Source organism: Mycteria americana, chromosome 5 (genome assembly GCF_035582795.1).
Source record: "Mycteria americana isolate JAX WOST 10 ecotype Jacksonville Zoo and Gardens chromosome 5, USCA_MyAme_1.0, whole genome shotgun sequence".
In the NCBI taxonomy this organism is placed as follows: domain Eukaryota; kingdom Metazoa; phylum Chordata; class Aves; order Ciconiiformes; family Ciconiidae; genus Mycteria; species Mycteria americana.
The window spans coordinates 39,530,298-39,544,116 of NC_134369.1; the positions used below are offsets into that span (position 1 = coordinate 39,530,298).

A 13,819-nucleotide genomic window follows, 5' to 3' on the forward strand; every position below is an offset into this window, starting at 1 on the left:
GTGCTTTACTCTCTTCTGACTTTTGTTGTTGTTGTTTGTTTGTTTTTTTTACCCCCCCCCCCCCCGCTCTCTCTCTCTCTTCCCCTCTTTCTCTTTCTTTCTTCTCTTCCGGCCCGTTTTTTGACAGTACGATGAGCTGCCCCACTACGGCGGGATGGACGGAGTAGGGGTGCCGGCGTCCATGTACGGGGACCCCCACGCCCCCCGGCCGATCCCCCCGGTGCACCACCTCAACCATGGGCCGCCGCTCCACGCCGGACAGCACTACGGCGCCCACGCCCCGCACCCCAATGTCATGCCGGCCAGCATGGGCTCCGCTGTCAACGACGCCCTGAAGCGGGACAAGGATGCGATCTACGGGTAGGTGCCGCCGGGCCGCCCGGCGCCAGGGCCCGGCTCGGCAGCGCCGGTGCCCGCGGAGCGGCGAGGGCAGGAGCGCGGCGGGCGGGCGGCGGGGGCTCCCGCGGGGCCGCGGTGGCGGGCGGCGGCGGCGGCCAGCCGAGCCCCGGAGCGGGGCGGGGGGAAGCCCCGGCGGGCCCGGCGGGAGGGCGGCGGCCGGGGAGCCCCCAGCCGCCCGCTCCGGAGGGAGACCCGCGCGGTGGCACTGCCACTGCCGGCAGTTCCAGGGCGAGAGCAACCCCAGCCTGACTCTTAGCTGAGGTGCCAGCACCCACGGGAAAAACGGGACCCCACGGCTCCTGGAAAAACAGACCTCTCGGGGAGAGAGGCTGGACGGGGGGGAGGTGGTGCTGCCTTGTCTTTCTTTTTTTCTTTTTTCTTTTTGTTTTTCTTTTTGTCCCCCCGTCCCCCCCCCCCCCCCCGTGAGTCTTTTTCTTTCTCGGAAAGGCCCCAGTTAGGAGTTCAGAGAGGAGAGGTGGCTCTCATTGCTCTGGATTTTAGTCGGAGAAGTGTTGTTCTGGTGTTCTCCTTCGTGCCATAATAACACTCTTCCAACAGTGTAAATAAAGAGCTAGTCACATCGCGGAAGGTAGTAAGAATAAAAGGGATTCGCTTCTCGCAAGCAGCTCTTCCCTGAGACAGAAGAAATAAATACATTGGGGGCACTGAGCTGAGTTTTCTATTTAGGAGAGAAAGAACAGGAGGAAAAAGAAACACGTACCCAACAAAACTCAAGCCTGTGCCAGGGCATTGCTTGGGGGAAATGACACCGATTCCCTTCAGTGCCTTTTAGAAAAAATACTAAATGATCCTAAAAGGAGAGATAGTAACATCTATGACAGAGTGTGGGGCCTTGATCAGGCACCAAAGGGGAAAAGAGACAAACGCATGCTTACTACTTAGCACGCAGATAAAATATTTTTTTTTTTCCCCCGACTACACCAACTATGGGAAAATATTTCGCGAAGTGCTCCCTCCCTCCGCCCCCTCCCCAGCTCACTTATCTGGACAGCTGGTATTTTACTTGGGTGTGCTTCCTAAGCCAGGAAACTTCACCACATTTTTGCTAGCAGGCCCCTTGAAAAATAAAATTACGTATTAAGTAGTTTGCAGTTTGCCTAGCCGTGCTTCTCATTTCAGGTCATAGCTGGAGGGTAGGGATGGGATCTTCCAGGTTTCGCGTTATTTTAAGCTGTGGCGAAAAGTGCAAGATTCCCAGCTGAGCTGCTGCCTGCGTGAGCGTGTTTGGTGCCTTGTGCGTCTGGAGGAGAGGTCACTTTTGTCCTCGTCTGTGGGGACTGCACGGGGGATGCGGCCCGGGCATTGCAATTTCAAGAGGAAAAAAAACCCCCACAGCACCAAACCCCGCATTTTTATTTCAAAATGTTGTTCTCCCCTGCTCTGCCCGAAGCAATACTGCGAGGCTGCAGAGCGTGGCTGTGTCCGTGTCTGTGTGTCCGTGCATTTAAAAAAAAATACTTGTTGATTAGAGCTCTTCTTTCCCCCTCTCCCCCACCCCCTCCCCTCTCTTTGTGTGCCACTGCCCGGTAGGCACCCGTTGTTCCCCCTCTTAGCTCTGGTCTTTGAGAAGTGCGAGCTGGCGACCTGCACGCCCCGGGAGCCCGGCGTGGCCGGCGGGGACGTCTGCTCCTCCGACTCCTTCAACGAGGACATCGCCGTCTTCGCCAAACAGGTCCGGCACCTCTCCCCCCGCCCCCGGCCCTTCCCGGCACTCCCGCCACCTCCTCAGCTCCTCGACCCACTCGGCCGGGCGCTCGCAGGGGCAGCCCCCCTCGCCCCCCCCCCGGCGCCCCCTCTCCGGCCGCCGGGGGGGCGGGAGGCAGCGGCGGGGCTGCGCGCTGGCGGCCCGGCGGGCCCTGAGCCTCCTCCGCCGGGAGCCCCTCCGCGCTGCCGGGCTGAGGCTCCCGGCCCTCGCCCTCCCGCAGTAGTGAAAGGGGAATGTAACCGCGGCCGAGTTTTGGAGGCAGGGGGAGCGGGAGAAGGGCAGGAGACCAAGAAGAGAGGGCTCCTGCGGCAAGGGCGGCCGGCTCGGCACTGGGCTGGCAGGAGCGGAGCAGGCTCCTGCTCGCAGCACGGGTGACTCCGGGGCGTCCAGCCGGATTTTGACCTGACCTGTAGCGGCCGGTTTTGTCACAGGGGTTTTTTCCCCCCTTCGAGGGACTCGGTGACAGGGCTGAGGAGAGGAGCGGTGGTTCACGCCGCTTTTCCTTCTTCTTGCAGGTCCGCGCTGAAAAACCACTTTTTTCTTCAAACCCAGAGTTGGACAATTTGGTAAGGCCTGCTCACCCCTCTGCCCCGCTCCCCTCCCGCCCTTCCCGACCCCACGGCCAGCTGCCGGCAAGCGCCCTCCGCCGTCCGGGGCGGCGGGGCAGGCGGCTGCCGGCCCGGGCACCCCGGCTGCGCGGGCAGGGGCGGGGGAGAGCCGGGAGGCTGGAAAGCTACCCTCCAGAGGCTTCAAAGAGCTGCACTTCTAAAGTGAGCCAGGGCAAACTTCGAGCCCCAATGCATTGCAAAGCTGTGTTTGAAAGCCACGGGAAGCTAAAGTGAAGGAAATAACTGCTTAAGAAGAGAGAGCTGGCGATTTCTAGCGTAATTCTTTTGCTAATGTGAACGATTTCAATATTCAAAGTGCCTAAATCCGCTTGTAAAGAAGATGCCAAACTATTCATCCTTTCCCCCCCTCCCCTTCCTCCGGCGGGCGGTGGGGCGGTGGGAGTGTGTGTTCACCGCTCTGCGGGCTCTCAGAGCTGAGGGCCGGGGTGTTGAGAGGGAGCGAGGAAAAGAGGAAGAGGCTTTCTCCAAGATCGCGGTAATAAAGCACTAATCACCGCTCCTGGAATAAATATGATAAAAATCAAGTGCTTAGGTTAAAGTTGATCAAAATTGTTCAAGCGTGACCAATGAGCTAAAATCCTGGAAAATGACTGCGCGCCCTGACAGTCCCCCTCTCCCCTCGCCCACTCGGACTCGCAGCTCTGCACAGCCCCCGTTGCTCCTGTCTCCCACGTAACCCCTTGCTCAAAACTTTCTTGCAGATGATCCAAGCAATACAAGTACTAAGGTTTCACCTGTTGGAATTAGAAAAGGTAAGAGCCACGGCGGCGGGCGGGGGGCAAGCCATTCCCTCCCTGTCCCCCCTGCCCCCCCCGCTCCCCCCCGACTGTTTGGGATGACTTGTAAACATGGCCCGAGGAGACGGGGGAAACGCAGGGTGATACTGTAACCTGTGCCATGAGAGCATGTGACACCCGACAGCCATGCCCAGCCCAGCCCGGCATTATTTTTTTCCCAGTGTAATTTCAATATTTAATACGAGTAAACCCCTTCCATCCTTCTTACCCCTTCCCTCGGCAGAAGCTCTTTTCCCGACTCGGCAGTAGTATGCCTAACAAAAAGAGAAATGAAAGCACTCCTGCCTTTCTCCAGCTCCGGCAGGCATATTAACCCCAAGCAAGCACTAAATGTTTGGAGGAGGCAGGGGGCCCGGCGCGGCGTGGGGAGGGGGCTGTGCCCTGGGACGAGAGCGGCTCTTCCCACAGCCTCAGCGAGTGGCTTCGTTTTACTGCTGCCGGCCACACAGACCTTTTTTTAGCCCCGGTTTAAACCGATCCCGTCCCGAGTGACTAGTTGTACCTGTCTGGGCTGTGTATGCTCCAGAGATACCGCCTGGGTCCAGCTCCCAGTGTTCTGATGTTATCATCACATCGGATTTTCCTCTGCACACCAGACTGAGCCCACTATCTCTCTCTCTCTAACTTGTTGCTGCGGCAAGTCTCTAGAGAATAATATGTGCTGCAACAATTTCTCTATTGTTTCCTTGCCTTCAACTATTGTGCCCCTTAATTAGAGTTACTTGTGGAGTAGATCAGAGGCTTGTTCTTGCTACCAAAAAAAAAAAAAAGTTGCAATCCGATATTTTGCCATTATTGATACTACTATTCTTGTTACTGTTTTCAGGTTCATGAATTGTGCGATAACTTCTGCCATCGGTACATTAGTTGTTTGAAAGGAAAAATGCCAATAGACCTCGTTATTGATGAAAGGGATGGCAGCTCCAAATCAGACCACGAAGAACTCTCAGGATCTTCCACAAATTTAGCCGACCATGTAAGTCCTTCTGATTTCTTTATGGCACTTTTTAAGACTTTAACCTGCTTAGAGGACCTGTCCCCAATTTCAATGTTTTGCTGCTGTTGTCTATTATTATTATTATTATTATTATTATTATTATTACTACTACTACTACTACTACTACCTTAACCTCTGGCAAGCTTGGATCCCATCTTTACACTTTCTTCCCTCTTGCTTTGTAAAGTTGTAGAAATGCAAAAGGTTCCTTCTGTTTCCATCTGTAAAGCAGCGAGTTTGCAACGGTTCGTAAAGTTTCCTGGTCTGGGCGGCTTGGAGAGCTAGCAAACTGTCGGTTTGATGTGGGGATCGGTGCTTTCTCTTCTTCTTTGCCAACTCTGTAATCAATGCAGCAATGTAAGGAAACAGAGACAAGAAAGTTAGGGAGAAAGTTTGCTGATTCGCTCCCCCCTCCCCTCTCGTGGGGATGACAAGTGATGAGAATTATTGGCAATACTACATTGCATTAAAAAAAAGGGTTAGCACATTAGAGTTTCCAGTGCTTGTGCTTTATAGCAACTTATTGTCAGAATATGGACTTATTGCCAAACGCCTGAAGCATCTTCATAATAAAAGACAGTAACCTTGATGAAGCAATTATTAACAATGTATTACAGAAAGCTGGAGAGAATGATGATTGAGTAACCGTAGGTTAGCGGTTGATTTTAACACTTTAGGAGTTGGTGAATTAGTGTTATGTGTGTAGGACTGAACGTTGGTGTGCTTGGTAAGGAGAGTGCCTTTGTTTTTCCGGGTTTTGGAGCGGCTCTTGTGATCCTTCAAAAGATGTAGACGCGGAGAGACTTCGGGATGTGAAGGGAAAGATTGCAGCTGGTACCGCAGAAGAGGGAAGGAATAGCTCTGGTTAAAAAGAGTGGGTGTGAACTCTAGTTTATTTATAGGAACGCATCCCTGGGGGGAAAAGGGGTTTACACAGTTTTAGATTCAATTGAACTCATAATCTAAATGATACAGTCTAATATTTTAGCGGTTGAAATATTAAATTAACACCCGGTGTGAAGTTAACCATGCTTTCTGCACAGGCGCCTGCCTTTATTTCCCAGTGTGTTAAGAAGAGTAGCTGTAAGCCCAGGGAGAATGAGCTTTCTAGGAGCTTTTGTTTCCTTTGAAAACATGTTGTTTGTGTGTGTATTTGACAATTACATTAGACCTGGACTGAAGCTGAATTGGGAGATAAAATAATAATACATTCTTCTAAATGCCCCCCTTCTGGCACGGCTTAGTTCCAGAGCCTGGGAAATATTTTTGGACCCAAACCTTAGCTTTCATTTTCTCATTTGTGTTCGGTAAACATGGCAGGACAAGGTTTGTGCAATGTTTTACATTTTAAGTCTATAATTTTGAGAGAAAAAAATGTATGCAGAGGTTCCTGAAAGTTTCTTTGCTTATCAGCTATCTCTCGTATAGATAATAAACTCTATGAGGCATGACACTATTTCAAAAATATTTGTTTTATGGCATTTTACAACCCCAAATTCGTGTGCATAAGTATTCTGGGAGAGTACTAGAAAAGAAATTGAAATGAGTGGCAACCTGAAAGATATGGGGTCATTGTATATGATTCAGAGCAACAGAAAAAAAAGTACATGTTTCTCCAGTACAGTTTCTGTACAAGAGTGTGTTTCAAGTGGAAGTGTAGAAATGGAGCATGCTTATGTTTATATTGAAGAGATTAGATAAACTAGCCTGTTTAGGGTTCTGGCAGATGGCGAATGCTCAAGCCAATTTGCAGTGCGCCATTATAATATTTAAATTCGCACACAATGATAGGACAGAGGTGGAGGGGGTTAGCATTTTAATAATTTGATAACTATTATCTTCCCTAAGAAGAATCTCCTCTTGCTTTTGTGGCCCAAAAAACAAACTCAAACAAATATGACAACCCATTTATCTTGCACCCGTTAGGGTTTACCACTTCATTGGGTATTATAATTTAAAGCCTTTTATTTCCTGGAGATTTGAGCTATAACATTTTTACTTTAGCCCCCTGCTATTTGTTTTGAAAGGAAGCAATAATTTGTGCAACCAGAACACCAACTGGGAAATGAAGAGTTGTATCACATAGTTACATTTTATTCATGCGTTTTGGGAAATGTGTCTCCTTATTGGATTTTTTTTTTTTGTATATTAGCTTGTTTTCCCAACAAAACTTTAACACTCTTTTATAGCTTAGTCAAACTACTGTGTGGGTACACATTTATATTTGCACTGTACAAGGTTCCAGCAGGAAGAAATCCGCTTTTATTCATAAAGAAGGAAAAGCTTTAAAAAATGGCTAATATAAACATGCAAGGCTATCAAAAAAAGAGCTATCATTTGTGAGCATCTACCTGAAAATGTAGTAGTTCAAGCATGCAAATTTGTCCAATTTGACTCTCCAGGTTTATTTTTTCATTTGCTTTGATATGCATATTTAATATATTGCCTCAGGCTACATCTCATTTGGTGAAAGTTGGTGCAGGGGTGATGATGAGCCACTTCAGAAGGACAGAGACAGCATGTTGTTTCCTCTGTTTTATGTATTGGCCCGCTATTCTGATCCATGGGTCTTCCCCTCATGGTTTTATTTGCACATGAAATACTAGGAGCATTTCAACTGATTGGCTATGAATAATGATAGCCAAAAAGAAGTGTAGTTTAATTTGTTGTGTGCCAGGGTTGCTCTTGTGGAGGTGACAGTTTGTGACAGCTGTTTGACACCCCAAAAATCCATACACCTCTATTCTTATTAAGTGGTATAAAGCTACACTGTGTGTCTTTAATGCGAATGCGAGGGGTGGTAGCGGTGACAGTGGCAGTGCTGAACTAGGAACTAAGGCAGCTCTCAGTTTTATCCCTTTGCTAGACCTGAAAACGTAGCATAAGGGACAGTAACAGAAAGAATTGTAGGACTAGCCAATATTTACCATAAGACTTTAAATGGGGTACTCAAATAGTGCATGCTTCCCTTTTCGAAATCTACTGCTCTACTATTTATATAACTTAACTGGAAACCAAAAGCAAAATCAACAAAGGAATGAACCCTTCAGAGATATACCTGTGCTGGGAAAAGGAGACAGCTGTAAGCGGTTGTGCTGTACGCGTTTGGTAATAAATGTGTTTATCGAATTTTATTTTAGTGCGCTATTAACTGTTATGTAATACAGTAAGTGTAAAGGGTCCAGGGACTTGGTAGATCAAATAGTGCAGCGCTGGCCACAAGAAGCTGAAACTTTTGTTGTTACTCTGCTGTGTTTAGTAAATATAACAGCCCATAATTAGTGTTTGAATTTTTAACACCCTCATATTTTTTTATTGCTCTGAGGTATTAGCTGTAGATGGGAAGAAGGTAATTACAGCTATGCCCTGGCTGAACCAGATCAGTTAGGGGAAAAAAAAAAAAAAAGAGGAAAGAAACCTTTCCAGCTGCAGTTCAAGTTGAGTTTCCCAGCACAGACAATTTATTATTGTTTAATATAAACATTCTGGGCCCTATCCTGCATTCTGTGTTCAGCCTAAAATATCTGTTGAGATTGCCAACAAATCTTTTTCTTTGTTTTTCCTTTTGAGCTATTCAAATCTGAAAAACATAACACTTGTAAAACTTGGAGATTTTAAAACTTTTTCGAGCATAAGATAACATTTTGTACTTTAATTACGTTTCTTTTGTACCTGGCTTCACCTAGTGCCACACAATTCTTCCTTTAGCACAAACCTACTTTGAAGCCTAGTAATTCTCCCGTAGAAATTTATGGCTCTCCTTCCGCTGGCTTTCATGGGAGCAGGATCAGGGCCTCAGTCTTTCTGATATTTGTTTATATGTTCTAGTCAATTTGCAGCTGAGAGGTAATAATGTACAGATCATCATTCATAAAATATAATTAAAAATGCATAGAAATAGACATACATCTCTTTTTTATAAAAGGACCGTTGACAGATTAGAAATCTGATGCCTTAGCTGTAGAAGAGAAATATTAGTCTGAATATTAAACCTTTCAGCTCTCAAATGAGGAGATACTTTTATTTTGTACTTTTGGACATCCAGACATTTTACATTTCTTTAATATTTCTTCTCGAAGAATGGTCTGTGCAAATTCCTGACATCTTGCAGATGAGAACAAATAAAAATAGGGTAACATATATCTGTTCCAGTTATATCATTAAACCTTAAGGTAAGATTTCACTGAGTAATGAGGAAGTAATTGGGGGCCTGACGCTGCAGTCTCCAGGTACGCCATACTTTGATGAACTTCAGTGGGAGTTTTGAGTATTGCCGGAAGCTCAGGATCAGACCCCAAAGGTGCCCTTTCTCTTTGCAGTGTGTCAGAAGGGAAACTAAGTAGCTAATTGCGACAATAAAAACGCAAACTTTTTTCTTTAATAATCAAATTTCTTAGTATGTGGCTTAAGACTTTGGACGTTACGGTAGGCCCCGTGCTTTCTGAAGGGGCAAGGGAGCATCAGGAACTCCCCGAGACTGTAGAGAATGTTGTGTATTTCCTCTTTTTGATGGGTCAAGGTACTCTGCAAAGGTACTCTACAGTTCAGATTGGAGTGTTTTAGTTTTAAATTGGGTTCTCTCAAACTGAACTGACAATGTATTTCACTATCTGTTTGAAGCTGGTGTTCCCTCTTCGGTTTGAGGTGTCTATCAGTCTAGATGAAGTGTAGCCACACAGAATGACGTAGAAGGACAATTAAAAAAACAACAAACCCGCGATTTTTCAAGTCTCAGTTCCTTGCTGACAGGTGGATTACATGTCTGATTTCAATCTTAATTGGAAAATACAAAGCACGCAGCTTTTCAGAACGTTGCCACATTCTAGGAATGTCAAAAATTCCTCCTGACACTTTCCTCAAATACAAAATCAAGGGACAAGAACTAAAGCTTGTACATATATATATACATACATACACAAATATCTGATAGATCACAATGCCTTGTGTTTTGTTTAAATTGTGTAATTCTGATACAAAAAAGTTATCATATTAAATATGCATCTGTAAGAAAATAAACCTTAGTAATATCAGTAGTCTTTTTCAGAAAACATACATATGTCAAATTAGAGTTTTTCACGGCTCATTTACTTACTGAAAGTTTCTTTACATAGAGACTGTTGTGGAGTGCAGTAATAATAAACTTACTAACAGATCATCCTGAACTTTATACATACAAAACATAGACAGACACAGATGCACACACAGAAACACACATGCATGTATGTGTATATGTTTCTACCTCCGCATAGTATATCATCTTTTGATATACGGTGGTACCTAGATACAGATTTTTGTGGTATCAATCACGTCAGTCGTTCCACTGTGTTTACAGGTGTTACTTGTAAGAACAAGGAGAGCAGGATTTGGCTTGTATTTGGGGGGGGAAATGCCATCTGTATCAGTGGTTCCGTTCGGTTTTGTGTTTGCAAAATTAATTTACCAGAGCAACCTCCAGACCTTTGAGTCCAACCATCTTCACAAAGAACAAGCTCTATAGCCGTTGTAGTTTCTTTTATGAAAGTAAGTTGTGTTGTATTTGTTCCTCCAAGATCAATGGTTTTGTCCATTTCATCTGATAAAATGTAAGGGCCTGATCCTGTCACAGTTGTGTACTTAAAACTTCAGTTCACGTCTGTGAGCCAAATCCTGCTCAGCTCACTCACATGGGTATCAGCTGGCCTGATTGATTTTACTTCCCAGTTATAAATAAGAAGCAAATTCCTTATGGTTAATTGAGTCTTTAATATCACCATAAAAAGCAGTGTGAGATCAGAATCAGCCCTAGCAGGACTACATACACTCACAAAAAATTAGCCAGACTTCCCAGTGGAAATTCCGGGCATACAATGTACGAATTGCAATTTAACAGAAGGTTATCCTATATCAAATTTTTCTGTTACAACATCTCTGTTCAAGAAATCCTGTAGCAGTTAAAAAGTCTTACAGTTTCCACCAGATTTGCAGCATCGACAAAAGAGTAACGCCATCAGATTTGCTTTGTATACCAGGAGACTCTTGTCCTTTCTGTTGCTCTTTTCTAGATTTAGCAAAATTCAATGGTGGTGCTAAATCAATTTTTTTTTAACTTTCAAGGGAAAAAACACTGGCAAAATTGTGTTTTCTAGGGAAGGCTGTGTGTGTAAATGAGAAACAGTGGATAGCAGCGGAGTGATCTCCTGTGGCCCTGCTAGTACAAGCTTTCCCCATATTGTCTCCTGCTTTTATATTAATTACAACTTGCATTATCAGCTGTGAGTCTGTAGCCCAGCAAATAGAAAATACTGCCCCTGGAGACCTAGCTTCTTGTATCTATTTTCCATCTCCTTCTATTGTGCTCTACTCAGTATTCACTGCTTTTCTCCTGGTAACACTGCTCTTTAACACAATTAGGTAAGAGCAAGAGGAGCACCATATTTGACTCCCAATTATTAAAACTACTGGGAATAGATACATGGTGCTGTTTACCTTCTATGGTATTTGGCATTAGTTTAGGTCATATGTGTGTGAAAATTTTACAGTATGCACACGTACACAAAACAGGCAATTGCATTTTGGCAGACATCATCCACACTCTTCAATGTGTTTCTGCAAAGTATATTACTAAACTTGCAAGAAGATATGAGAAGCCATGCTACCAGTTTGTGTAATTTATCTAAAGCTATCTGGTTTTCTGGTTTTTTTTACAGTGTGATAGCTTAATACAAATTTCACTGAAATTGATAGAAGAGTTGCAGTTAATGTTAGTGGGCTTTAGATCAGGATCTCTTTAGGTACCTAAACTATACTGATAAAGTGTTTCCAGTGATGGACACTTTAGATGTGTCATTTGGTCCCATTTTTTTGTGAAGACATACATAAAATAACTACTTATGATTAGGCATTTGGCCAAGAAGTTTTTCTTGAGGGATGCAAAGTTGGAAACAGTCTAGGGCAGAAAAAGAGCAGTGCACTGGCATGTACAATGATCTTAGTCCAAAGCAAAAGAATGCTGCCTTTTTATGAGGCTGTAAACTCCACCCCTAGAGTTATTTGTCATTTTTTATAATATTAAAGCCTAGCTATTTCCCTCCCTTTCAAATTCCTCCAACATTCTACTGTCACATTTTGTAAATATCCCATCTTATTATTTCTGTCCTTCAACAAAATTCTGCCAAATTGCTTCCTCAAGAAAACTGCGTCACAAGAAATACATTGAATTCCCAATCAATACAGTCTGTCTTTCTAAAACGGGTTCTACAAACTGAGGTCAAGAACAACTCAGCCTGGTAGAGACAGCAAGTGTTTTCAGCTGCAGGAAGTCTTATTCAGTGATCCTTTCCAAATCGTTACGGTTTTGAAACAGAAAGGCCGGTCTAGCTTTTGAAATACTGTATGATAGGTTTTGGATGACATTTGCCTTAAAACATAGCTGAGGTGTTACCAGTTAATTATTGTAATTTTCATATGTCTGATAAGGAGCTCCAACACCAGCCAGCTTAAGAGAGCCTGCAGTGCATAAAATTAACATAACTCACTGTGTTCCCTGAAAAGTTTACCCTAGGTGAACATGTTGCAATTATTACATTTTCTAAAAGAAGGTTCCAGCCTGATGTTGTTGGAGGGCTAAACTCATGCTATGCTATTGTTTCTTTCCTTTTTCATGTATTTCTTCTAGCTCTTTATCTGATTACCATCCGGCAAACAGCTGACGCTAAGAGGCTGCAGAGGGCTGAAGAGCTCCTGTCTGCTGTTTGCCTTCAGCTTGAAGCTATTTGAGTGGCTTCCTAACTCAGAGATAAAAAGAGAAGCTCATAGGCACAACTGTGTTTTAATCCAGGCTGTAAAGAAACTTGCTCAGTTTTTGCATTTTATTTCTCTCTGAACTTTTTGCTAACCTTATTTTCAACTTTTTTGGTTTTTTTAATAACATCTGGGCTGCTTGAACTTTCAAGACTTCTCATCTTTCTTTTTGTGTTTCTTTCCACCTGGCTGTAAAATGATGGTAAAATGGTTTTTTTTGGGTTTTTTTAAATGAAATTGTGGGGGGTAACAGTATTAATAGTGATTTCTGAGACCTAATTAATACAACTGCCTCAATGAATATAACATACTATTGTTTGGTGGGTTTTTTCCCGTTGCGGTTCTGCGTGAGGAAAAGTAGATCAGTCTTCTGGGTTTTGGAGGAGGCGGTGGTTTTGTGCCATAAGTGCTGTCGTGCTGATAGGTTAGGCGAATTTCAGATCCTGGCCTGTCTTCTGATCTTACTCGTATCCTCCTGCTGTGGAACCATGTACGTGGGTGCACGTGTGTGTCTGTGTAAGGTGAAGGGGATTTGGATCCTTCTTACCCTTTGGTCACCTAGGGCTTTACTGGGAACCTTTTGAAGTCATGGGCTCTTCCCCTGGTCTCTGCTGCGATCTGGGTCAGGCCCGTTAGATTTATGTTACTGGGTATTGTAGCAAGCCGTTATTTGGCAGTTCTATTTTGCCTTGCTATAGAGCATGTGGTACTAATCAGGGCTAGGAGATTACTTTGAGATGTTTCAATATATATTTTGGGACCTGATTCCAATCACACTTACACTGAATTTTACAATGGGTAAATCAGTTGATTTTGTTGAACTTTTTCCTACTACATGTCGGGGTAGATGAGGTCAGAATCAGTCCTGCTCAAAGAATTTATACAAACTTGTCACTTGCTGCTTTCAGGATCTCCTTGTGCTTTAACAGTCTGGTGTTATTTCACAATGCAGATTTAAAACACAATCAAACCTAAGAAGCAATATTTTTTTTTTTGAGGGGGAATTTTTATTTGTTTTGTTGTTGAATTATTATAATGTGCTTGATTTAAGTTGTCACATACAGGTGACAAGTAATGCAGGTCCAGCCCCTAGTCTGATCTGTTTCATGTGTTCTTGCTCTCCTTTTCTGCCAGAGGAAATTCCATCTCTTGCCTGCCTTCATGTGGTGCTGATAAAGCTCTTCCTGTACAGTAGAATTCCTGTTTTCCTTTAAGCAACAGCAGGGTATTGGGAATGATCAGGAAAGGGGAGGAGGACAGGAGGAGAATACACTCAACAAAGTAGCACTAAACTGTAACATTAAGTTTTCCTCACTTATCCTTTTAAATAGCAGCTCGTCGCTCCAGGCAAGCCAATACTCAATAAATTAGAAAGCTCTCATGAATTATGTGACTAAAGTACAGTAGTTGAGGTCTTACTTAGCCAAGTTTTGCAAACTTCCTACGTCTGTCTTCTGCGTTCCTTTTTGTCGTGTTTTGTGCATCGTAATGT

The 13,819-nt window shown here is 44.4% G+C and overlaps 1 protein-coding gene across 5 annotated transcripts in view; it reads left to right on the top strand.

Moving 5' to 3' along the window:
- The window catches only part of MEIS2 (Meis homeobox 2), a 175,044-nt gene that overhangs the window by 1,981 nt on the left and 159,244 nt on the right, over positions 1-13,819 (top strand). For all 5 annotated transcript variants that reach the window (XM_075503037.1, XM_075503036.1, XM_075503038.1 and 2 more), the window contains exons 2-6: positions 128-360; positions 1,951-2,092; positions 2,641-2,691; positions 3,456-3,506; positions 4,378-4,527. In XM_075503037.1, coding sequence (XP_075359152.1) covers positions 128-360; positions 1,951-2,092; positions 2,641-2,691; positions 3,456-3,506; positions 4,378-4,527 — 627 coding nt within the window. The remainder of the gene's footprint in view (positions 1-127; positions 361-1,950; positions 2,093-2,640; positions 2,692-3,455; positions 3,507-4,377; positions 4,528-13,819) is intronic.